Raw genomic sequence first — 26,744 nt, forward strand, 5'->3', positions numbered from 1 at the left:
GAATTCATGAGGATCAAGTAGTTCTTAGTCTTTTAAGAGGTCTTGGATGAAACTGAGATGCAGCTGGCTAAAATATATAGCCTGTTGTTATAAAGTGAAACCCCCTGTAATCCTCTCTCTCAAAAATTATCTTTACTGCTACTTTTTCTTTGACTAGTTATGCATACGTATTTCAGAATATGCCATCATATTCTGGTCCTTGTAACCTTTTTCACTTAACAATGAATCAGACATATTTTTCTTGCTTTTGTAGTGGAATTCAACAGTATTGCTTTTAACGGCTACGTAGTAGTCTGTCATATTCTCTGTTGCTGGAACAACTTTTGTGCTTTTGTAGACAACTGGGAGAAAGAATGTAGAGTGAAATCTCAATTACAGAGGGCTCCTGCCTTTTCTAACTCAAATTTCTTTGCTTCTCACAACCATTGATGTGGATTCTATTTTAGCACATGCCAGTTAGTTTTTTCTAAACAATTTTCTCTCTTACCTTATTGTCATATACTTTTTTCTTTAACTTTCCACATATTTGTACCTTGTCTGCTGAAAAATAGGAGACCTTGCCCCTGTAGGCTCTGCAGAGGTGGGACGTCATCTTGGAGTTTTTGTGATATCTAGACTGCCTTCTGCAATAACTTAAATAAATCAGGTACCTATTAACTGCTTGTGGTTAGGAGCACTGACTGGTTGTCACAGTACTGAAATGACCCACCAAGGGTAAACTGCAGGGAGAGTACTAGCAGAAGAAAAAGTTACCGTGTTGTATATTTAGAGAGAAAATGATTTCTACCATAGGTGTAGGATGATGAGCTCTGACTATTTACTGTTGTATCCCAGGGAATAAATATTTGCAGACCATTCTCTGAAGACCATGATTCAATGCCTGCTCTTGGCAAAGACATGACCAGGAAGGGTGCTGGAATCAAGCACGATTCTACTTTATTATAGAACTAGTACAACCCCTACAGTGTTGGCACTCACAACAAAACAAGACAAAATACTAATAGATGGTTCTCTAAAATGCAATATCTCTATGTGAAGATAGACTGAAGTGTGTAAGACAAAAAAGTGTCTAGAAAAGTCTTCAGATAGTATCATTGAAAACTATAAAATTGTGAAGTGTATATGGTTCAAGTGGCACTATATTAAAAAAATCTTTGAAAGAGACAAACCCAGGAAAAATATAAATATCTACTACTTTGAACAGTGGCAATGGCATTATGAAAAGCCATATTACATAATGAAACTGAGAAGAAAAAAATTAAGGTAAACCTTACAGATCTCAAATGGCATATTTAGGAGAGAAGCATATATGGGAATCAGTCTTGAATGTTTGGGGATTGATCTGAAGGACATCGTCTATACTTTTCTGTTAGTTCCAATATGAGAAGGAAGCAAGAGGTTCAAATGACCTTTATTCTCACCCTGGAGGGTACTTTTTATATATTTGTGATGTTAAAAAATTATAATAATATATACTTCTTAAAAGATTAAGACTTGTCTTACTACTACTTTCTGGCTTTACACCCTCCCCCAAAGAATATTTTCCTTGTCTCTTTCCTCTTTTGCCCTTGGAGTTCAGTCCCACTAAGCATACCAGGTAGGCAGAGTGATGTAGCTAGAACATTTCTGGTATTGTTTCAGTTGTGGTCAATAGGATAAGTGTTTGAAAGAAGATGTTATGAAATAAATGTGTTTCCTTGCTGTTGCTGAAGTACCTTTCTTTGTTAAATCCATGAGACAATGTTTACTTTTCAATTTTAACATGAAGTCCTAACTCACCAAAACAATGGTTGTGAGAAGAAAGTTAATAATTTACATTTTGCTAGATAGCAGCTAACCAAGAAGATTTTAAAATATTTAGCAGTTTTTACAGTAGTTATAATTGGTATTACCAGAGAAAAAGCCAGAATGTGTTTGTCTAAATTGGGCTCTCAGAGATGGTTAGATTTACATTTTAGTTTGTATAATTATTTCATTGTGTTGATTTTTTTTTTCAGCGAATGTAGTTTATGAAAATGTTTACAATGAAGCTGTTTTTTTAAAGAAAACAAGTATGGGGGAACACCTATTATTTCCCCAAGAGGAAGGACAAAGCTCTCTTTTGCCCCATTGCTAACAAGGCACAAAGCTTGGCATATGGTTTTCTGCCATGTTGATTGTAATTAGTTATTTCGGGGAGATATCCTCTTCTATTTCAAAGAAAATGTCTGTATAACAGGCCTTATAACTAACATTTTATGAAGCCCATACAAAATAAGCAAATAACAAAATAACAATCTTAAATGGTTCCTTGGCAGATAAGAGGTTGCCCAGGGAATCACAGATCCCAATGGCAGGCTGCTGAATGTCAGACGCCAGCTCTGCCACCGGCTGTGTGAATCTGGGCAAGTTACTCTCTCCCCATAACTCAGTTTCCTTATCTGGGGCATGTGATAACAGCATTTTTAAGGCCCGTTAAAATGTAGTGCCTGGCACAGAGCAGTATCTGAACATTGGTTATATTAAAATATGTATTTTAATTAAATTTTTGCTTGTAAGGAAAACCATCTTATGCTAGAAGAATCCATGTGGGGCCAGAAACAAGACAGGAAGCTAATGGGAGTCCAAGGTTAGGCTGCCCAGCTAGCTAAGCCTTGTGGAAACTGGTGGCGAAAGTTGGTTTGGATCTGGGGGCTCCCTGGACTGAGTGAGAGGAGTTTGAGGGCCCTGCACTCTTCTGCTTGCTGGCAATGTGGTCCTGTTTCAGTCCACATGTCTGCTGTTTTCTGTCTCTCTACTCATTGGCTTCCTCTGCTTGCTAGAAGTTTCTGTTCTCTCACAATTTTGGCGGCATAGGTTCAGCCTGCCACAGCTTGATTCTCTTTCTGAGAAAGAATCTAATCAGCTCGAGGCATTGGTTTGAGCCGGGACATTGACGTGGAAGGAACTGTCTGCCTGTGGATGGTTGTCTGTGGAATAGGTCCCCACTGCTGCCCCAGGCCACTGTGTTGGGCATGGCTGGGTCATGTGGTATGCAACACGGGTGGTCATAACGGGACAGTCACTGTGACTGATGCATCCAGTATAATTATTAATGGTGTGACCTAGAGGTCCTTGATGTGGATATTCTTATATCTAAAGAATACATGTGCAAGAGGGGAGAACGAATAACGAGTACATGAATCTCGCTTCTGTTCTTATATCTGCAAAGTATCTTCTAAAATATTTCCTGGTGCCCAACAGGCAGAAGGAGTGTTAGCTGCGGTCAGGGATTGCTGACAGATAGTGGTTTGTTTCTGACTCCTCTCATTTTCTGCTGAAGAGAGGAAATTATTTACTTAGAATTTGCTTTCTTGGTTGCATAGAAATCGTAGGGAGATGCAAAAATATGTTTTAGATGTGGAGACATTGCAGGACATTTGCAGGGTTCTAGATTTTTGTTCTATCTCTAGTCAACTAAGAGGTTTAATAGGGGAAAGAGTGAGCTGAGTATTTGTATTAAAAACTCATGGCTCTTAACCTTTCCTTCACTTTGATTTTTATAGCTTTTGACCATATTTTGGAATTTTCTGGAGAAACCAGTTGTCATGGAAATTTTCAGCCCGCATTACAGCACACTAGTGCACATGTTTAATGCCGAGTTGGATATGTGTAAGCAATTGTATAATGAACACCTGAAACAGGTAAGTGGGGATAAAGTTAAGCATGTCCACAGTTTCATTTTTGTGGGTAATGCTATCAAGTAGAACTATATTTAATGATATCTAAAGATTAGATATGGGCACTAAAATTTTTATGCTTTTATTTCATTTTCTTTATGGAGATGAAGAACCTGCCTTAGGAACATAACTCTTCTACTAATCAAGTTACTCAGCACAAAAGTTTCGTGTGTTTGTTCTGTGAAACTACCAAAACGAACAGTTGCTTACAAGGTGGCAATGCACTCTGATTAAATGTTCTCTTTCTTCCTCTTCACCAAAATATTAATTTGCAGGTTGAACATGGAAATGTAGTTCTTAACAAGAATATGCCCTTTACCTCAGGAAATATCAAATGGGCTGAAGAGGTCCTTGAACGGCTTCGAATGCTCTGGTCAAACTTTGCATCTCTCCAGTGTCTGTAAGTAGTTAGGCTTATTTCATGGTAAAATTAGCCTAATTATACAGGTGGTTTTTATATAGGGCCGTAAGCTGCTTATTTTAGCACTTAAAAGAGTCATTGCCTGCCTTTACTCTTTCCCTGGGCTGGGCTCATTGAGAAGGATTCAGCCCCATGGTTTTGGAATATGTTTAATAGGGCTCTATCATCTTCATGTATTTCCCTGTTTTTGGGTCTTTTTTTCCTTTCACTTTTCCATTTCACCTACAATATGTAGTTTTTTGTTATGGTTTTTCTTTTCTCCAGTGACTAGCACTCCTTTCATTTTGCAGATACTTTTTTTTTTTTTTGAGGAAGATTAGCCCTGAGCTAACATCTGCCACCAATCCTCCTCTTTTTGCTGAGGAATCCTGGCCCTGAGCTAACAGCCATGCCCATCTTCCTCTGCTTTATATGTGGGACACCTGCCACAGCATGGGTTGTCAAGTGGTGCCATGTCTGCACCTGGAATCCGAACCAGGCGAACCCCGGGCCGCTGAAGTGAACATGCGCACTTAACCGCTGTGCCACCAGGCGGGCCCCTGCAGATACTTTTGTACCTTTCTCTTTGTAGGAATTGGTAACTCATTACTATTGGAATTTAGTAAAATCTTTGGAGTTCCATTCGTTTTATAAGTATATCTTTTAAGGCAAAGACGATTCATAAACAATATTTGACCTTTATTGTTTCGCTTCCTGGGTTTGATAGTGTATTTTATTATATTTTCTGCTGTATTTCACATTATTGTAAACTGGTTAGGCTGAAATATGTCTAATATAAATAAAAGAAAAACCATATTCCTACAGATTCTTGGGAAGTCCTGATGATGCCTTAGTTTATCAGAAGTATGTTGAAATGACAACTTTGCTAGACCAATTTGAAAATCGTATCTATAATGAATGGAAAAGTAACGTGGATGAAATATGTGAATTCAATTTGAATCAACCCTTGGTTAAATTCAGTGCCACAAACGGTCTTCTCGCTGTCAACTTTGACCCAAAGGTAGGAGTGTGATGTTTTAAAAATGTTTTGTAGATGCCATTTTTATTATAAGTATATTCCTGATACTTCTAGTCATTTATATTTTATTTGTGGATGGAATCATTAGTCTTTTATCAGAGGTTTTTGGCTTGAATTATATTCATAACACATATACCAGTATTTTTAGTTAATTAAAACTTTGTCATGTGAGTTAAGATTTGAGGAATCCACAGGATGTATGGAATGAGAGACCTGTCATGCTTTGAGTGGACAATGGTAAATTTTGATTTGTCGTGATTTCCTTCAAAGGGACAATAAGCTTGAATACATGAAATTGATGGTAATTTTTATAAAACAATTTTAAAAAACACATAAAACAACATATAAATGCCAAAAGCAATATTAACGGTTAAGTAATATCCAGGATGAAAATTACCTTTATTGTTCAGATCTTTTGTTATCCCATAATAAACCACATAATAGAAATTTCATATGGTTTCTGAATGTTTATTTTCTCAGTTTTATTGTATGTTACGTAATAATGAAAGTGTACGAACTTTAATAGTGATTATTACATATATTTGTGTGTATATATATTTGTATATAATGTACTATATGTGATATATACATGATAATTATGATATATATAGGTATGTATATGTTTTAAACATTCCATCTCTAAGTCTGATAGCTTGCTAGGTAGGAGGCACAAAATAAGCTTTCTTCTTTACTTACACAAATATGCTTTACAGGAAAGGGCAAGCATATGAGAATATCTGTTTGTAAGTTACCATGACAAACAAAGTACTAGTTAAACATCTGGCTGAATTTTTAGACAGTGAAGATGATGTATTCGTTTGTAAAGATCGCCCCGTCTTTCGTGGCAGTCTTGATGTGGGCCTAGAAGTGGGAGAGTTAGCCTCACTCAATTTGGTAGTCATAATCTGCACTGGAATTCTGATCTGTTTCCCTAAAATATTACAAAGAATAGCACTTCGTTTTGTTTATAAGTCTCAGCATGCGTACATAAATACATGACCTAGAGAACTGAGGATTCCCTCTGCTTCTGATTTCATAAAACCAACTTATAGAAACTAAATTCCTGAGATGTTTTAGGGAGAATTCCTATGATTGTACCCGAAGGGATTAAGAACGCACAAAATATATTGTACTAGTTAACCTATGGAGTGACAACCCAAGAAGTCAGCTGATTTACCTTCTTAAGCATGTTGTGTGGTCTTTTCCTTAGAACCTGTGATTTTGGGGTACTGTCGGTTCTGCTACAACGTGACATATGCATTCCTAAAAATCACCGCACTGTGAAGGATTGCACAATAAAAAGTACAGAGCTTATGGGGAAAATGGGGGTTGGGGGTCCAGTACTCAAAAACTTTGTCAGTGATACATTAAAAAAATGGGAACTTAGGAAAAGCAGAAAAGTTTTATACATTTTAAATGATTAAGTATTACATAAATACTACAATGTATGTGACACTTTTGCTTTACAAAGACCTGAGGTTTGCTCATGGAAGTAGGTGTTGGAAGGGTTGCGATTGCGTCACTGTGAAGTGATGGAAGGAGAGTTATCTGAAACCAGGCAGAAGGTTGTACCACCAGAGTGGGTGGGCATGGCTCATCACACACGTGTGAACTGGGGTTCCTGATGGGTGTCTGATTTGTGTGCATAGGAGCGTTTTGCATACTCCTAAGCCTTTCAGTTCAGTCGGGTGCACTTTTTTAGCATTTACCTACGGTTTCTTGCTGATGAAATTGCAGATAAGCAAAGACAAAATTTGTGGTATGCTCAGATTGCTCCCTAGTATATCAATCATGTTGGAACAAATTTGTCTTTTCAAAACAAGCATTATAACAGAACTAATGGTACTGGGAAAAGACTGCGTCCAATTATGGCCTTCCATTCCAGATCTTGCTGTGCATATGTTGCTGTCTTTTGCTTGAGTTCTTTGTCTGCCAATGGGCCATAGTCAATGATTTAAACCTGTGTTATTTCTACTTCTATATCATATGGAATGTATGATTGTTGCTTTTAGAAAGTGTATGAAGCCTCTTTACCTTGACAATTTGGAAATATAGTAATCACTGGGTGAAATTTTGAGTGTTTTGATTTTAACTTATGTTAAAATAGAACAATTCTTTTTTGAAGAAGAAGAAGATTGGCCCTGAGCTAACATCTGTGCCCATTGTCCTCTATTTTACATGTGGGATGCCTGCCACAGCATGGCTTGATGAGCAGTGTATAGATCCGCTCCCGCGATCCCAAACAGCAAACCCCCATCTGCTGAAGCAGAGCGCGCGAACTTAACCAATGAGCTGGCCCCGAATGATATTCTTAAAATATGTAATAATCCTTGATTTTCTTTTAATAGCTAGTGGCTGTATTGAGAGAAGTGAAATACCTTTTGATGTTGAAGAAATCTGACATACCGGATTCAGCCTTAGCTATCTTCAAAAAAAGAAACACTATTTTAAAGGTTTGTGTTTTTAGATATTAGGGCTTATTTTGAGTAGAAATATTTTGAGTTTTAATTATTAACCTGTAGCCCCATGATACTTTTATGCCTGTAAGAGAGAGAGTAGCTTTAATAAATTTGGCACTTTTTGTTTTGGTGTTTCCTTTGCTCAGTACATTGGAAATCTTGAACTTCTTGTGCAAGGATATAATAAGTTGAAACAAACTCTTCTGGAAGTTGAATACCCTCTGATTGAAGATGAGCTGAGGGCTTTGGATGAGCAGCTACAAGCAGTTGTGACATCACTGACATGGCAGGATGACTGCTGGGGATACATCGAGAAGGTGAAAACAGCCACCTCTGAGTTGGAGCGCAGAGTCGAGCACACACAGAACAACGTTACCGTGATCCAGCAGACAATGAGGACTTGGGCTGAGTGTACGCTGCTTCCCAGGAGGGAGCACAGGAGGGAGACTGCCTTTACCTTGGAGGACAAGGGTGACTTGTTTATTAAAAAATACAGGCTAATTCAAGAAGATGGCCGCAAGATACACAGCTTGGTAGAGGTAATTGCTTATAAGGTTTTGAAATTTATAGATCTTTTCATTTAATTTAGAAAAGAGCAAAAATATTTAACCTAATCATGTAGGACTCTTTTTGGGCCTGAAAGAGCATTTTCTATGGTTTTAAGCATCTAAAATGGAGGAATTTGCATTATGTGCCTATAATTTCTACAGTGTTCACTATTTGCATTCCTGAGTGAAGAGATTAGAATGTGAGATATTTTGATGAAACAGAAAGGTTAGAGATAGGATCCTTGTCTTTGTCATAGTTACATCCTCTTTTGGGTGCTGTTAATAGCTACCACTGTTTGTCAATGCCTATACGTGTCAGCCATCTTGTTTACATCATCTTATGTAACCCTCTCAACCATCTCCTAAGGATAGCAACAATAGTTACTCTCCTTTTAACAAATATTTGAGTTTTTAAAACAGTTACAGTATTCCAGTTATCAATTTAAGAGAAGACAGAAAAAACAAAACAAAACAAAAAAAACAGAAGGCAGAAAAATAAAAGCAAACAAACTAAAGTTCGTTGTCTCTTGGATTTTACATTCTAGTCAGGGAAGATAGAGAAAACAACAAATATATAATGTCACTTGGTCATAGGAGCAATGGTGGAAAAATAAAGCGGAGTGTCTAGGATAGGGAATCAGTGCGGGGAGGATGGTATTTTATATGAGATGGTTGGAAAGGCCTCTTTACTAAAGTAGTGTTTCTGCAGAGACTTGAAACAGAAAGGAAACGAGCCGTATGGATATCAGGAGAAGGATGTTCTAGATAGCGAAAAGTGCAAAAGCTTTGAGGTAGGAGCATGGTTGGCCTGTTCAAGGTTAGAAAGCCAGCATGCCTGCAGCAGGGTTTGCGAGGGGAATAGTAGTAGCGGATGAAGTTTGAAAGCAACTAAGGGTACATCACATGGGACTGACGGGCCGTTATGAGAACTTTGGCTTTTACTCTGAGAAGAAATAGCAGCTGGAGACTCTCTGCTCAAAGTTCTTTCCCTGTTGAGTGTAAACCACAGGGGACAGAGAGACCATTAGATTATTGTTATTTATTTTTATTTTTATTTTTTGTTGAGGTTATGATAGTTTACAACCTTGTGAAATTTCAGTTGTACATTATTATTTGTCAATCATATTATAGGTGCACCTCTTTACCCTTTGTGCCCACCCCTCAGTCCGCTTTCCCTTGGTAACCACTAATCTGTTCTCTTTGTCCCTGTGTTTGTTTATCTTCCACATATGAGTGGAATCATACAGAGTTTGTCTTTCTCCCTCTGGCTTATTTGCTTAACATAATACCCTCAAGGTCCATCTGTGTTGTTGTGAGTGGGGCGATTTTATCCTTTTTATGGCTGAGTAGTATTCCATTGTATATATATATACCACATCTTCTTTATCCAATCATGAGTTGATGGGCACTTAGGTTGCTTCCACATCTTGGCTATTGTAAATAATGCTGCAATGAACATAGGGGTGGGTGAGTCTCTTTGAATTGTTGATTTGAAGTTCTTTGGGTAGATACCCAGTAGTGGGATGGCTGGGTCATATGGTATTTCTATTTTTAATTTTTTGAGAAATAGGAGATTATTTTGATAACCCAGGTGCTGATGGCTTGGATCAGGGTGGTAGTGATAGAGTCATATGCTAAATGTATTTCGAAGATAGAGCCATGATGATTTGCTGTGATGAGTCAGAGGAGAGAGAAGTCACGGGTAACTTTGAGAATTTTGTTCTGAGCAACTGGGAGATTGGAGTTTCCCCTTACTGATATGGGGAGGACTACGGTGAGGCAGATTTTGAGGGAGAAGACAGGATTTGGTTTTGGGCAGGTCAGTTAGAGATGCCTGCTCCAGGGGAGATTTTGAGTAGGCCGGCATTGCAGTTTTGAGACTGGAGTTCAGGCAAGAAGTTCAGGCAAGTGATACAGAATTGAGAGTCAGGAGCATACACATCATCCGTAAAGCCATGGACTTAGATGAGATCGTGTAGAGATTAATTGTAGATAGAGAAGAGGTCTAAGCGCTGACCTTGAAGTCGTCCCTGAGGTCAGGGAGAAGAGGAGGATCCAGCACAGGATGCTGAAAAATAGGCCAATGAAGTAGGAGGAAAATCAAGGAAGGTGATGTTCTGTAAAAACAAGTCAAGAAGGGATCTCAAGGAGGAGGAAGAGTTTGTCTCCGTCCCATCCTTATTTAGGACCTGAAAATGAGGACTGAGATTGACTGTCAGATATGGCAATGTGGAAGTCGTTGGTGAGCAGGACAGGAGCTGACCTGAGAGAGTAGAAGGTTGATTGGAGTGGGCTAATGAGAGAAGGGGAGAAAGGGGTGAGACAGCCAATGAACTCCTGAGGAGTTCTGATGTGGCAGGAACGAAACCTGGGCACTTGGGGTGTGGATGTCAGGGATACAGAGGGTTTTATTTTTAATATTGGTTGATGTTTCAGGGTGGTTCTATGTTGATTGGAATGCTCAAGTAGAGAGGAAAAGATTGTTGGAGGAAAGTCCTCAAAGGAATAGGATTTAGTAAATACATGTAGAAGTCAGCTTTAGATAGGAGCATGGAGAGTTCATCTGTAGTAACAGGAGGGAGGGAAGGCAAAGGATAGGAGCATGGTGCTCAGAGGGGGGCAGTGCTTGTGATGGGGGCATGGGAAGGTTGATTTCTTATTGTTCCTATCTTCTTGAGGAAAAAAGAACGGGAATGAAATAGCGTATTCTGTTTGCTTTTGAGCATCCTTGCTGTATGGAGTCTTCTCTATAGATAGATACAGTCCTCAAACCATGGGCTCTCTCCTTTGGGCAGGGCAGACAGATCACACACACTCTGCAGCTGTCATAAAGCCCCGTGGCCTGAGGGTAGGGAAAGTGCTCTGGGGTGAGGCTGGAAATCAGGGCTTTTAGTCTCATGTCTTCCAGAAACTGGGCCTGAATTTTCTCACATGTAAAGCGAAGATACTTGTCTCTAGGCTCTCAGTAGGAAAAAAACCACAATGGATTATGGTTTTCCTGCTGGAAATGGAATATAACCAATTATATGCCTTAGTAGTCCACTGTCACTCACTTATTTAAGAAGTGTTTATTGTGAGCCTCCTATGGGCCCAGTGTCATTCTAAATTTTTGAGATAGTTTAGTGAAAAGAACAGATGAAAATCCTTGCTTTTCAGGAGCTCACATTCTAATGAGAGGAGAGAGGTCGTAAACAGTGGTCATAGATGCTGGAATTGATTACATGCTGCAGAAAAAAGATAAAATTAGAGCAGGCACAGGGGTTCTGGAGTGCTGGGTTGGGGGTACAGTTTTAAATAGGAGGATCAGGGTAGGCCTCAATGAGAAGGTCAGATCTGAGCAAAGTTACAGAGTTAGCGAAGCGGGTTATAGAGTTAGGAAATTTCTAGAGTTAGCCGAGCAGGCTTTTGGTGAAGTGTTCCAGGCAGAGGCAGCAGCCTTCGGGTAGGAGAGTACTTGCATGGCACATTTCAGGGAAGAGCAGGAAAATGAACATAGCGGGGGCAGGGGGGAGGGGGAGGGGAGGTCAGACGGGGTGAGGAGGGGCCAGGCAGATCAGGTAAGACTCCATAGGCCTTTGTACAGCCTCTGGCTTTTGCTCTGAAGTACATAGGGAGGGCTTCCAGGACTTCGAAGAGAGGAGTGAGCGTGCTCTAACTTTTCTTGGAAAAGGATTTTGGCTGTTGTGTTGAAACTGCACCACAGGGAGGCAAGGGGAGGAGGAGGGCCTGACTGGTTACTGTGGCAGTAATCTCAGCGACAGATGGTGGTGCCTGGACCAGGATGGTAGCCGTGGAGATGATTAGAAGTTGTTGGATTATGGATATATTTTGCATTAAGTGGGGTGAGCGATTTCCTAGCAGACTGGATGTGGAGCATGAAAGACAGAGGCGCTGAGGATGATTCTCAGAGTTTTGTCCTGATCCACTGGAAAGATGGAGTTGCAGTCTATTCAGATGGGAAAGCTGTGAGAGGAGGAGGCTGAGGCGGGAAGATCAGATTTCAGTTTTAGACGTTTTGATCTGAGGCGTCTGTCAGACGAGTAAAGGAGTTGTGTCAGCAATTGGATTTACTAGTTTGGAGTTTGGAGGAGGGCTGCAAATGCAAATTAAGAGAAGTTGATGGCCATGATATTTAAACCAGGAGGCTGAATGAGATCCCCAAGAACATGAGTCCAGCTAGAGAAGAGAAGGAAATCAAGGGCTGTTCTCTGGGGTCCACCACCCTCAGGAAACCAGGTAGAAGAACCAGCCAAAGGTGCAGAAAAGGAGCAACTGACACAGGAGGAGGAAAACCAGGAGAGGGTGTTGTCCTGGGTGCCGAGGGAAGGACAAACTTGTTCACCGGAAAGTAGGGTGTGGTACACTCAACATACTGTATTGATTATGTGAGGAAAAAGAACAACAAAATTAATATGAATTTCAGAGTTTCTGTTGACTTCCAAGATTGTCTGAAATTTCTAAGAAAGTTGTAATTTTCCCTACTGATGTCAGTTTGCCAGGACAAAGACTTTGTCCCTGCCTTCTTTGATTACTTCCTGTATTAGCATGCTAGGGCCGCTGTACCACAAATAATGGGGTCTTACATGAGCAGAAATTTATTCTGTCACAGTCTGGAGCCCAGAAGTCTGAAATCAAGGTGTGGGCAGGGCCATGCTCCCTCTGAAGGCTCTCCCTAAGGCCTGGGCAGGCTTGAGAGGACCTTGGGGGTTCTGGCATGTAAAGAAGGTATACATCTGGAAATTTGTTTTTCTCAGCAGTATCTCAGTCATGCCGTTGACTATTCCGAGTTATTTGCTGATTCTGGGAATTATCCTGTGATTTCTAGGACGCCTCTACAATTGATGCGCCTTACAGTCTGTCTGATGGAGGACAGACGATGGGTTACAATTAGTTTCTTCTGTTTTATTTTCTTGGTAATAAAAAAAAAATGTACTGCCTAAACACTAATCTGGAGGTTTAAGACCAGTAAGATTTATGAATCGTGATTAAAATGCCCTGAAAATATTGCCCATACATGACTAGAAATTGTTACAAAACAGGGTTTTGCAGTGTTATTCTTAGAGAATAAGGTTGGAATTTTTCTATTAATAAATGGACTGTATTTTCTTTTTTCTTTAAGTCAAAAACTAAGAAGCTTTGAAGTCACTGTTCTCAGTTTGAGAACTGAGGAGAACTTTCAACTTGAGGGAGTCAACTTCAAAACAGAGATGAAACGATTATTTGCCTCTATAAGTTGTGTCTAAGTGATTTCCCTGTTCTTCTCAGCACATGACTTTGAGCCTGGTTCTCAGCCTTCCAGTGAGGAATACGATTTGGGGAAAAGCTGTGGAAATACAGCAGAGAGCATCTCCCATCTGCCTTTTTGTGCTGCCCCCTTTGTGGCTGTGGGATCCCCATGGATAGTCTGGAGTCAGAGTCGGAGATGAAGAGAGAAGGGCAGAACCGTGGAAAACTGGGTCTAGAAGGAGCTGAGTGGTCATTTAGTAACTCAAAGCTCTCCTTTCTCTTCATTTTTCTCCCTTTACCCTAAATCGTTGAAAATACAATTCTTAAAAATGATACTGTAGAGATATAAACTGGATCCCTTTGTATGAAAAAGTATAAACAATGAGGCAATCACAGGTACATTACTGTGATGTGTTAGAAGGAGCTCTGCCTTGGGGAGTCAAGAGGGCTGGTTTCTAGTCCTAGCTCAGCTGCTAACTTCCTAACACTGTGACACTGGATGTGTTTTAGGTCTTTGTTTTCATATATTTAAAATGAAGAGACTGAACGAGATAGCCTTTAAGGATCCTTTTTTAGCTCTAAGGTCTAGTGTCTACAAAGGAGCCAGGACGGCTGTGTACGGATGCCCATGATATGCAACGCACAACTCCATGGATGCTGGTTGCATACACTACACAGATGTGGATGGCTCCATCTGGATAATGGGCAAGACAGCATCCTTGAAAGGAGCAGTGCTTAAATTTGTTTGAGGGCAAGAAATCGCTCAAAGAACTAGCTCATTTCTGCCCTGCTTTATCAGGAGCCAGACTCTCCTCTGTAGTTCTGATTCTTGCATATAGCACACACTTTTGAATCCTAGATCATACATCCACGGTAGCGAATGATCAAAGAAAGCAGAGAGCATAGTCTACCTTCTTATCAGCTCGCGTTCCAGTGTCTCCTTTTCTCTGTTGCTACAGTTTCTGCCTCAGGCACATGCCCTCCGGCCTGTGTAGACCACACCTTTGCTACTCAGAAGATGTCTCAGGAATCAACCTTGCTGACCTTTTGAAATCGATGTCCCCCAGCCTGCCACAGTGTACACCCAACCTCTAGCAGTCCTTCACCTTATATGTGCCTGGCCCTGTCGTGCCCCATTGACCTGTCCATTGCTTCACCCACACTCTTGGGAAATGTTGAGATAGAGGAACTTGATATTGTTGAAGCACAAAGGGAGCTTAGACTTCACCAGGCCAGTGCTTCCCAAGCTGAGTTACTATTCCATAGGTTGCTCCTAGGAGGTTTGCAAAAAATATTCTTCGTGTTTGGAAAGAATTGGGTTAAACCAAGTTAAACAGACTTTAATATAATAGGTACCCTGTGAGTCTCCAGTAATGGCCTTAGAGTACCTAGCACTTTGCTGACCTGGTCATCTTGGAATATCCCAGGTCGGTATTCTCTGAAGGGCCAGATAGGGAAACCTCATTTACAGGGAAGACCCTGGAGGCAAAGTCCAAGGCCACATCGAGTTGGGGACAGAGCAGGAACTAGAGCCCAGGTCCAATACATGTAGACTGCATTGGGAACGAGTGTGTTTCTTGTTTGTACTTGAAGATAGCAATCTTCGTAGTGATTTTTTCCTTTAAAGAATGACTTTTGAATATATTTTATAAATGAACTAAATGTTACAAAGTCCTGCTTGGATCTTTACCGTCTAGCTTAAGGTTGTGCAACATAGCATTTGAATATTCCTGTGTTGTGCACAAAAATGCACAAGCCATTCTTTAACAAACCGTTTAAGTGGAAAGCTGTCATTTTTGTACTCACTATTGTTTATACTCATCTGTTAATACTTGCATGTTTCTAGGAAAATAGGAAGCTCTTCAAAGCCAGTCCTTCTCTGGATACCTGGAAGATTTATGTAGAATTCATTGATGACATCGTGGTAGAAGGCTTTTTTCAAGCTATAATGCATGACTTAGACTTCTTTCTGATGAATACGGAGAAACAATTGAAACCTGCACCATTTTTTCAAGCACAAATGTTCTTAATGCCCCCTGAGATTCTGTTTAAACCTTCATTAGAAAGAGAGGCTGGGGATGGCTTCTATGACCTGGTAGAGGAAATGCTGTGTGGAAGTTTTAGAATGTCTGCCCAGATGAAGCGGGTAGCGGCGCATCTGGAAATAGCAAATTATCAGGTATTTTCTTTGTGAGTGGATAGGAGCTTTCATATTAATGATTCAAAAATAAATTGGGTCAATGTGGAGCACAGGGAAAGGAGAAATTGGAAAAAGCAACACAATTTTTGATTTGACCAACTCCTCTCCCTTTGGAGACCTGCCTTGGATAATGTTATGTTGCACATAGTTGGTAGTAGGGCAAGGTTGGTTTTAATAAGTTCTTGGTTTTCCTCTCATTTAGAGTGATATGGATAACGTGTTAGGCCTGGCACAGGCCAGGCAGGAGATAATGAACAGAGTGGCAGATGTCATCAACAAAGTCTTGGACTTCAGAAATACCCTGGACACGTACGCTTACCTCTGGGTGGATGACCGAGCTGAGTTTATGAAGCATTTTCTCCTGTATGGCCAGATTCTTTCATCTGAGGACATAGATGCTCATGCAAATAAAGAAATTCCTGAACAACCACCAACTCTTGAGCAATTCAAAGAACAGGCAAGGAAAACCCTTAGCATTGAATGTAGTTATTGGTTTTTGATTGAGTTGTTATAGTTGCTTTTTTTTTCTAATTATAGATTGACATTTATGAGGCTTTGTATGTTCAGATGAGCAAGTTTGATGACTTCAGAGTGTTTGATAGTTGGTTCAAGGTGGACATGAAGCCTTTCAAAGTGAGCTTGCTAAACATCATTAAGAAATGGAGCTGGATGTTTCAGGAGCATCTATTGAGATTTGTCACTGACAGGTAGCCTTTTGTGCCTTGGTATTTGGAATTACAACTTTTAACACCCGACTGCTTTCTAAAATTGAGCTATAAATTTTAAGAGCATTAAAACTGCTGTTTTATAATAGAACAAGTAATGTTTATAATTAGGAAAATAATGGAAATAACACTCAATCAGAAGTCTTAGACTTCTGAGTGTTTTAATGAGCTTAGTTTGTGTTTGTGCATGTGTGTGTGTGTATGTGTCTATATATACATATATGTATTTAATAGTCTGAATGAGCTACAAGAATTTATAAAGGAGACAGATGCCGGACTTCAGAGAGAGTTAAGGGAAGCCGATCATGATGGTTTAGTTGACATCATGGGGCATCTTCTGGCTGTGAGAAGCCGACAGAGATCTACTGATGAACTCTTTGAACCACTGAAAGAAACCATCGCACTCTTGGAGACCTATGGTCAGAAGATGCCTGAGCAGGTCTATACTCAGCTAGAGGTAAGTGTAGTGGTAAAATAATCCTAATTACCATAAATTGAGGGTCTCCTTTGGCCGAGTTCTTTACATAGACTCTCTTATGACATCCTCATAAGAACCTATACTGTAGATGTGACTGTTTTCAGTTTACATGTCAGGTGTTTGAAGCTTAAGGAGATTTCATAACTTTCTCAAGGTCACACAAGTAGTAAAGCCAGCCAACACGCGAATCCAGGTGTGTTTTATGCCAAAATACTCACTCTTAACTGCTATGCTCCACTGCCTTCTTGTTAAAAGGTAGTTAGGTAACAGAGAGCCTCGAAGTTGCTTTTTTGAGTTCCACTTTTACCATCACTTCCACACATGAAATGTACCAAAGCTCTCTTTCACTTAAAACTGCCTGTCAGTTGAGAAATATCCTAGTCTGTGGAAACATACCATGGACATGTTGATGAAGAATAAATAAATAAAGCCCAATTTGGATGGAGAAATCACTGTGTTTCCTGAACAGTATTTCTATGCCATCCTCCTGTTTCCATCCTCTGGAAAGACTTGGTGGCTGCTTAGTGGCAGATGAAGTTGTAACTGAATCAGAACAAAGGTCTCACAATTGAGACTCTATTCTCCTGCCCGTCTAGATAGTTTATCTATCTGCATCATCCACCAGCTTCCAGGATGGGCTTACATTTAAACCTGCAAATGTGATCAGTGGACACATTAACTAGAACACTTTTACTGAATTCTCGTTCTGTGATTAGAGCATAAAACTCAAGCTTGGATTTGTTTTCAAGTACTGTATGAGTCCATCTCATCTGCTGGCCTCAGAGCATGCTTCCTTTTCAGTAAAATAGCCCTAAAGAGCTTTCCTTTTTTTTATTTGTCTATACTGTCTCCAATTTCTCAGTGTTTTTTTTTTTTTTTTTATTGAGGTGAACTTCACAGTTCACATAACATAAAGTAACCATTTTAAAGTGTGTGGCTTTTGGTACATCCACAGTGTTGTGTAGCTACCATCTCTATCTAGTTTAAGACATTTTCATCACCCGAAAAAGAAACTCCACACCTTAGCTATCGTTCCTCACCATCGCCACCACCCCCTCCCTTGGCTACCACCAATCATTTTCTATCTGTCTGGGTTACTTAATCTAGATACTTCATATAAATGGAATTATACAATATGTGATCCTTTGGTTTTGACTTCTTTCACTTGGCATGATATTTTTGAAGTTCATTCATGCTGTAGCATGTATCACTTCTCCATTCCTTTTTATGGCAGAATAATATTCCCTTGTGTATAAACACCACAACTTGTTTATCCTTTCCTCCCTTGATGGACAGTTGCCTTGTTTCCATCTTCTGGCTCTTGTAAACAGTGCTACTGTGAACGTTGGTGTATAGGCATTCATTTGAGTACCTGTTTTCAGATCCTTTTGGTGTATACTTTGGAGTGGAATTGCTGGGTCATATGGTAATTCTATGTTCAACTCTGGTAGGAACTGCCAAACTGTTTTTCACAGTGGCTGCTCCATTTTACAGCCCTCATTTTTGTTTTGTGAGCATTAAATGCAACAGTGTGTTTACAAGAGCTCTTTTGGCTATAAAGACTATAAAAAGTTCCTATATATGAATTATTAAATTCTGTTGAAGTGTAAAACTGTCCCAAGAGCTGAAAATCCAAGTAGACATGGAGTAAGATAGGATATGGATAGACAGATACATAACAAGACTGAGAGATGAAACAGTTACAGCACAACCTAATATAAATACCTGTTTTAGAAAGATTGGGATATTCTTTGATTCAGATCTTGGACCTTAAAATATATCATATGGAGAAAGCAATCATAATATGAGTAATTGGTAAAGGAGAATTTAAGTCACGGCCTCCAGAATTTGTGTTCCCTCAGGTTATGACAGTATTGAAAATATTAGGCTTTTCGGTATTTCAAAACTGGGACACACTTTTAGCTTTGCATGTGTTGTTATGTCAGTAATTCAGGCTGGTCAAGAGGAAAAATAAAATTTATAGGCAGGCCAAGTTGCATGTGAAGGATAACTGGCCCAATTTTATTTTACTTAAAGCAACTTGTGATAGTCACTCTGTTTCTCCTTCGTTCTCATTAATGATTGTAACATTTTCCAAATACTTGCCTGCGCTCGGTTCTATGCTAAAAAGCCCCTAGAGATGGCTGTGTCCTCAACACTCTATCTGCAGTATGCTTTGAAGCTGGATTAAACCTCTGATCTATGGATCTTATGGAGTCCCTTCTCTGCTAAGAAACCCTCATTACTGCCCCAGCCTCCTGAATACTGTCCAGTTTCCGTAAGAGCCCACACTCTCCCCGATCCTGCACTGGTAATCTTACCTCACAGGATCTCAAGGGATCTCACCCTAATCTCTGCCTGTTGAAATCCAGTCATGCCTTCAGCCTCAGATTCAAGGTTACCTCCTTGAGTGGATCAGATCATTTAGACAATAGAGATCATGTCATCTTTTAATTTTCAATGAAAATTTATCTTTACCAAGTGGAAGCTTATTTGGAATTCCCAAATATAAAGCAGGTAACAGCAGCTCCACTGTGGACGAAGAGGATTGAGGGACCTGAGTCCACTTATGTGACCTCTCTGTGGCTTCCTACTTATGGTCCCTGAGGGACTCCTTGCGATATTTGGGTTCCACAGGATCAGGTGGAAATGCAAAGTGAGACTGTACAGATGAGGATGCAGAGTTTTAATGAGGCAAAGGGCGAAAGCACAAGATGGGAGGACAAGTAGGTTTAGAGCCCAGAGCTCTCGGTTCCTGGCCTGAGTGGTATTCCTGTCATGACACCAGGTTGCCTCCTGAGCATTTTGGTTCCATAATACATAGACCTGCGAGAAGTTAACACATTCTGTCATGTAGAATAGTTACTGCGTGTGCCTTTCATTTGCTCTGACAGATTATAAAACAATTTAAGTCAAAGAATGTGTTTTATCTTTGTAGCACACCTCCACCACACAGATACAATTTATACTCAGCGCAGTGCCCTCTTCATAATTGGCGGTTACTGAATCATTCATCAAATATTTATCAAGGGTTGCAAAATAGTCTTTACCACCTTTGATTTTTGCACTTCAGCTACACAAGTGGAGTCCCATCACTATGGGTGGTTTTGTATGACAAAACAATTTCAGTGTCCCAGGAGATGACCCAGAGAAACAATGTTTTGTTAGTCTGGACACAAGGAATGCTTTTCAACAGCAATTGTACACAACAACTCTTCAAAAAAAAAATAAATAACTTGTGTTGTCCTATTTGCATTGTAGGCAGGGAGAGCAGGGTTGAGTTGCTACTGAGCTATTTATTGCTTCTTTTGTTCTACATCGAGTAGGAATTGACCTTCTTTTCCCTTTACTTCTTCTTACTTCAAAAATCCTGGTCATTTAAAATTAACCTAAACGCTCAAACTCTCCATCAAGACGGAGCACACAGAGCTCTGGGAGCTGGAGGAAAGTGAAGGATAAGATCGATTCACGTTTTCGTCTCTGCCCCAGCAGATTCAAAGCATCTTTTTTTTTTTTTTTCCCCACTTGCTATAAACTGCTAAAATGGCTCCATTTTCAGTTGTTAAAGATCAGCAAAGTCATTTACAGAGCACCTTAATTTTATTCCCTCAATGGCAAAACAATCTGGAAATTTGTGTTTATTTTGAAAAGATATTCATTTGTTCTGCAATAATCTTATACCAGAAGACAAGTGTGGTTTATGCTTGGAGGGTACAAATCCAGAGGTGTCAGGGGGTCAGCCTGGACTTCAGCCTGGCTCTGAGCCTTTTGGTCACTGTAATTATTTTGGGGATAAACAACTTCTCTAAGAATCAAAAGATGTCATGGGTTAGTGTAAAGAGAGTAGAATAATTGAATCCTGTAGAGTTGATTTTGTTTGGGGCGTTGAAGTAATTTCCCATTTGTGCCTTTGTTTTTGTAGGAATTACCTGAAAGGTGGGAAACTACCAAAAAGATTGCAGCAACTGTCAGACATGAAGTTTCACCTCTTCAAAATGCAGAAGTCACTCTTATAAGGAAAAAATGTATTTTGTTTGATGTAAGCTAGCTCCAAGTTGTTTGTTGTTTTTTTAAGAAAGATTTTACAAGGATAATTGGAGCGATTTGTTTGAGATTTACTTTCCATTTTTCCTACCCTCATCAGGGGAAGCAGGCAGAGTTCAGAGAGAGATTCAGACTCTATGCTCCTCTTGGTTTTAATGCAGAAAATCCATACACAGTGCTCGATAAGGTAATGCTGATCTCGATTATCTTGTGTGTGTTACACTAGCTACTTTAGAAAATAAATTTAGACACTGAGATACTGCTATATTTTGCCTTAGTTTTGCAGTCAGTTAGAGGGGGGGAGAATTAATTATTTAAAACCTAGTTATAAATAATTTTCCCCAAATAAATTATATTGTGTTTTAAATCATGTCTCCCCAAACCACTATCATCAGCCAAGTCACCATACTAATGAAAGTAGGAACAGCTACTGTTTTTAACCACTTACTGGATGGAGTAGATGTCAAGAACTCTGTTAAGCAATTACATTATTTCTTTCAATTCTTGCAATATCCCTGTGTTGTAGCTTCTATTATTCTCCTTTTTTTCAGGTAAAGAAACAATCATGTATAATTCAGTAACTCATTCGAGATTACACGGTTAGTAAGTGACAGAGCTAGTATTAAAATTCTAGCTGTCTAAATTTTTTTAAAAGTCAAGAATTTTAGCCATTCTACAGTTTCCCGTGTGATACTTCAATAGTAGTAACCTTTAACCATAGTAAAGAAAACCCATATCTTACTCTTAACTCAAAACCCATAACTTATTCTTAACTCTGGATACAAATATTATTGAGTCATTCAATCCTAGTTTATAATGAACTGATTTATTATAATTGACTATCAGAATGAATATAATGGGCAAATGATCCAAAAAGGTAAGGAATTCATATGAGGCTTGAAAAAATGTTTTAAACTTTTATTAGCAAAACGATCTTTGTTCCTCTAGGAATTCTTAACCCAGCAGCCCAAATGAGAAAATGGCATGGTGAGGTTTAGATTTAGAGGCTGGGGATCTTTGAGTTCCTCCTCTAGGCTGCCGTCCTGATTTCACTCATGCTGGAGATAGTCTTTACTCCTTAGACTGGTGTAAACTTACAGCTCACACAGCTTTTTACCTCTCTTTCCAAATTTTGGATTGAATTTAGTTTTAACTGCTTTAAACCCATTCAGAAAACACCATTCTATAGCATAAGGTCTTCTCTTTCGCTTGGCTGAAGAAAAGTGGTTAATGTATTCATTGAAAGTGAGTAGGTTAGAATATGCTAATAGACTTGTGTTTTTTTAAAGATTATATCTAAATTGCAGTTGGTCTGAGCAGATTGTGGATGGGGAGACATTTTTTACTTGACTAACCAGTGTGCTATATGTAAACATTTACTTCTGTTATCATTTATTGAATCCTACCATTTGCATGCTATACTATAACAGTATATAGTCAGATCTTTTTCCTTGGATTTACAGAATGGGTTGAGGGATGTCTCGAATTTAGTAGGGCCGGATCACCTTTGTCTTGAGGTCATTTTCTTGTATGCTTGTTCAGCATGCATATCTAGTGTTTATCTAACTAGATTCAACCAAAGGCTTGTATCTGCTTTTTCTGGGCTGGTGCCGTAGATCCTAGTATTCAAGGCCCCCACTCTGCAAGACAGAAACTTTGCTCCTTGCAGGAACAGGGGGAGTGGTATAGTGAATCGCTGCTTTTATAACTGATTCCTCAGTAAAGTTATATTGTGTGCTGTTGTTTTTTCATAGCCAAAAATACAGTAAACAGTTGAATAAACATAACTGGGTATATATTTCTAGGAATAGTTGAATTAGTGCAAGTAATAGGAAAAATGATTAAAAATAAATAAAGGGGTGTTAGCTTTGGGGAGTGTGGTAGACTAGATATTTTGAAAATCTGTCTTTTGTAAAACAGATGCTGAAACATGTTCACAAATGTGCAATTTTAAATCTATTGCTGAGCTCTCGAGGAAACAAGAGAAATCTATAAAGGGCAGGAAAAAAATGGAGTAGCTGACACTAGAATGGAAAGCAGAGGCAGCAGAGGGGCCTGTGCTGCTGTGGGGCAAATGAACGAACGTACCAGGAGTCTAGAACTTTGTGATGAACTTCAAGGGGAGGTAGGAGATGCTCTTAAGAGGTTACACCCTCAGGAAAAAGGTGGGCTGGGAAAACTCTGCAGCCTGCAAAGGCAGCCAATGAGATTACCCGTCAGTCCTTGCTAAGGCCCAGAGTAGGGTAAAGCATGGGGGAAAGGATCCTCTGGGGATTTGTAAACATAGCCTGGTTCTGACAAGGATTATGGTTCAATTTTGCACTTCTGTGACTTAGGAGTTTCCAGGCCAGGAAATTGAAATGGTTATAAGTAGCTCTTCTTAGCACCTAGTAGAAGCAAACCCAAATCTTCTCTGGAAAAAAGTGCTCCCATTCCAGTCTCCTCAGAGGTCCAACAGATTAAGTTCAGTCAAATAAGAGTTTACAAGAAAACAATAAGCACATCATCATTCTTGAGAGCCAGCAGAAAGAACAAACCACAGAGACTCATATAAAACATCAGATAGTAGAAGATATTTATTAAGGATATAAAAGATAACATGGAAAAAAATGAGCAAGTTCTCAGTTTTGAGACTATCAACAGTGATCAGTTGAATTTGAAAAAGGGCCAGGAACTTACAGAAATGGAAAATATAATTATTAAAAACAAATGTAACTCAGCAGATGGGTTAAAGGGTTAAAGTTGAAAAGAGAATTAGTGAAATGAAAATAACATTGGAAGAAATCACTTAGAAGGCAGCACATAGGTGTCAGGAGATAAAAAATATATAAAGTAGATTGAGACAGAGTAAGAAGTTAGAATGACATCTAACTCTTCTACTCAGATTACCTGGAGAGAGAATAAACAGAATATTAGACAGGCAATCGAGATATAAAAGCATGAATCAATAGATTCAGGAAATTCACTGAATCACAGCCAGGATGAATACAAAGTCAACATCTAGACGCAGCAAAGTGAACTGCAGAAACCAAACACAAAGAGAAGATCTTTAAAGCAACCAGGTAGAAAAGACAAGTCACCTGTTAGAAATGGTGATTGGGCAAGAACAGACTTTTCATCAGCAACAATAGAAGCCGGAGGTAGTGGATGATAGTTTCCAAATTCTACTGTGTAAAATTATATTTAAATAACAAGTATGAAATAAAGATATTTCAGATAAACAAAACCAGAAGAAATTAACCACCAATAAATCATCACTAAAATAACTTCCAAAGCATATAATTCAAGAAAAGAGAGCATCAACAAAACCAAATTTGATTCTCAGAAAAGACTAATTATATTGATAAACCTCTAGGGGAATGATGAAGGGAAAAAAGAATAAGCAAAATTAACAATCTTAGGAATAAAATAGAGAATGTCGGTACAGAAAGACAGAAATTCAAAAGATTCAAAAGAGTACAGTTAACAAGAAATTTGAAAACTTAAATGGATAAATTTTTTTTTAAATATAATTTACTAAAACTTTGTCAAGAAATATAAACCCGATTAGTCCTGTAACTGTTAAAAATTAACCAGTAGGAAAATAAAGAGAAAAACTTAACCAGTAGTTAAAAATCTTCCAACAGATTGACTAACAGGCCCTGATGGCATTACAAGTGAATTCCAAGAAGCTTTCAAGAAACAGATCTCATTCATGTGATTCCAGAGACCAGAAGAAGAGTGAACAGTCAAAAATTACTCTGTGAAGCATGTCTAATTTTCATAAAAGGACAGTATGAGAAAGGAAAAATTGTAGGCCGGTCTTTCTTATGTACATGTAGCTCTAAACGTACTGAACAACACGTAATCAAATTATACCATTTTATAAACAAGTTGGGTTTATTCTAGAAAACAAATTTGATTTACCAATAGAAAATTAGTATGTCATCATATTAATGGATTACGAAGAGAATCATGTGATCATCTCAGGAAATGCCAGAAAATCTTAGATAGCATTCAACATTCATTCGTGATAGAAACTCTTGGAAGACATTTTTAACTCATTAAAGGATAACAAAAATTCTAAATATGAAACATTTATGCCAGGGGGTATGAAAATTCCTAGTAGCATTAGTGCCAATGATGAAATACAGGAATAACCTAAATGGCCATCAGAAGTAGAATAAATTAATTGTAATATATTCATTCAAGGTAGTAGTATACAGTAGTGGAAACAAAGTTGGCACATATCTTCATGAATATATAGGTGCACATCAAAAATAAATATTAATTGAAAGTCTTAATGTATAAAACTATTCATATAAATTTCAAAAACATAACTTTAACAGTTTGGCATTTACCAGTACAGTACATATATATGTAGTGAAAATGTGATAAAAATCAGAAGAAATAAAAATTTGGTGAATAAATTTTTAGTGGGAAGAGAGGGATAAAACTTGAGGTAGCCATTAAAAATTATTAGTAACATAGTATTTCCTAAGCTGGGTGGTGGGCGCACCCACACCCTTTTATGTGTATGGAATTTTTCATACTAAAACATTTGTAAAACTAAGAATAGGAGTTCTTGTTTATAAAGGTATAACTTGTAAAAATGCAATCTGTAACTTGTATAACGAAAGAATATTAGAGTACTAATATTCTTATTTACATGGTAGGAAGTTAAGAGATAGTTGAAAGTAGATGAAACAAAAGATTGGGTGTTTAAAAGCAAAATCAGAAGAACTAAAGTAATGGAATTATTAGCTGTCGAAAGGAGGACGGGAGAAAATACAAAGTGGAAAAACCAAGTTAAATCCTTCTTTTGCAAAGCTGGTAACCTAGTGTGATGTCTAAGCTTGATAAATCGAAAAGGAGCAGCTTGTGCACGTCATTGAGAGTTAGAGAAATAGCACCCAGAAGAACTGAGAGTGAACCTAGGGTTCCAGCTTCTCCTGCATTACAGGCTCTTCTGGACTCCTTGAACGTAAATATACTACTATGTTAATAAAAACTAAAAGTAAGAGGTGGCTTATATTTGGTGTAAAACAAACTATTCTAAATAGGAGGATGGTAGGGGAGTCTTAGTAAAGATAATCAGATGGTGAAATTTCTCATACTGTGCTGTAGTTTTAGCTCCGGTGTTCTATTTCACAAATTCTCTTCAGTACATTTTGTGCTATTGATAATCTCTAGGATATTTTTTAAATCTGAAAGTTCTTTTTTTAAAAAAAGTGATTTATTCTTACATGGAAGCTTCTAGAGTCTCATCCTTTGTTCTCCAGCAAAGTCCCCAGGTGTACAGTGAAATTCAAGAGGAAAAACTATTCGTAGAAATCTGATGCCAGAGTGAATTTTGCTGAAATATGTAGAGGGAGAGTATTGATAAGATTCTCGTATGTATTAACAGACTGCTCTCACTTTTTGAGTGGCCATGAGTTTGCCACTAGAGCCTTCTACATTTTACCAGTAATTATACTGCAGATTTCTTTTCATTTTCTTTTTAAACTCAAAGTTGTGAATGTTGACATACCAGAGCTAGAGAACTGTGTGGCTTCTCTTCCTTTGGCAGTTTGTTGGATGAGGGTGTTCGTATGTGTGTGTTTGCTCCTTAGGCAAATCAAGAGCTTGAGGTGTTAGAAGAAGAAATGTTGCAGATGCAAGAATCTACTCATCTTTTTGAAGTGGCTCTTCCAGAGTACAAACAAATGAAGCGGTGTCGCAAAGAAGTGGAACTGCTCAAGGGCCTCTGGGATGTCATTATTCACGTTAGAGTAAGACACTGCTCTCTGAAAGCATGCATTTTTTTTTTCCTTTTAGTAGTTCTTTTGTATAAGTATGCAACTGTTAGTTACCATTCTATCTGAATTTTATGATGTCTTCAAATATGTGGATATTAGGTTTTCTACCCTAGAATTCAAGTTTGTATCTCTATTAATAGAAGATTCCTC

At 38.7% G+C, this 26,744-nt stretch overlaps 1 protein-coding gene across 6 annotated transcripts in view; it reads left to right on the forward strand.

The window, feature by feature from the left end:
• Positions 1-26,744, forward strand: part of DNAH11 (dynein axonemal heavy chain 11) — a 295,116-nt gene that overhangs the window by 35,405 nt on the left and 232,967 nt on the right. For all 6 annotated transcript variants that reach the window (XR_006889759.1, XM_046669559.1, XM_046669561.1 and 3 more), the window contains exons 10-21: positions 3,525-3,662; positions 3,974-4,098; positions 4,924-5,119; positions 7,486-7,590; positions 7,743-8,135; positions 15,217-15,549; positions 15,773-16,027; positions 16,108-16,277; positions 16,530-16,752; positions 20,696-20,812; positions 20,918-21,004; positions 26,409-26,567. Coding sequence is in view for 5 of the 6 variants with exons in the window: in XM_046669559.1 (XP_046525515.1) it covers positions 3,525-3,662; positions 3,974-4,098; positions 4,924-5,119; positions 7,486-7,590; positions 7,743-8,135; positions 15,217-15,549; positions 15,773-16,027; positions 16,108-16,277; positions 16,530-16,752; positions 20,696-20,812; positions 20,918-21,004; positions 26,409-26,567 (2,301 nt within the window). In the remaining variant the exon portion in view is untranslated. The remainder of the gene's footprint in view (positions 1-3,524; positions 3,663-3,973; positions 4,099-4,923; positions 5,120-7,485; positions 7,591-7,742; positions 8,136-15,216; positions 15,550-15,772; positions 16,028-16,107; positions 16,278-16,529; positions 16,753-20,695; positions 20,813-20,917; positions 21,005-26,408; positions 26,568-26,744) is intronic.

Source organism: Equus quagga, chromosome 8, assembly GCF_021613505.1.
Source record: "Equus quagga isolate Etosha38 chromosome 8, UCLA_HA_Equagga_1.0, whole genome shotgun sequence".
Taxonomy (NCBI): Eukaryota; Metazoa; Chordata; class Mammalia; order Perissodactyla; family Equidae; genus Equus; species Equus quagga.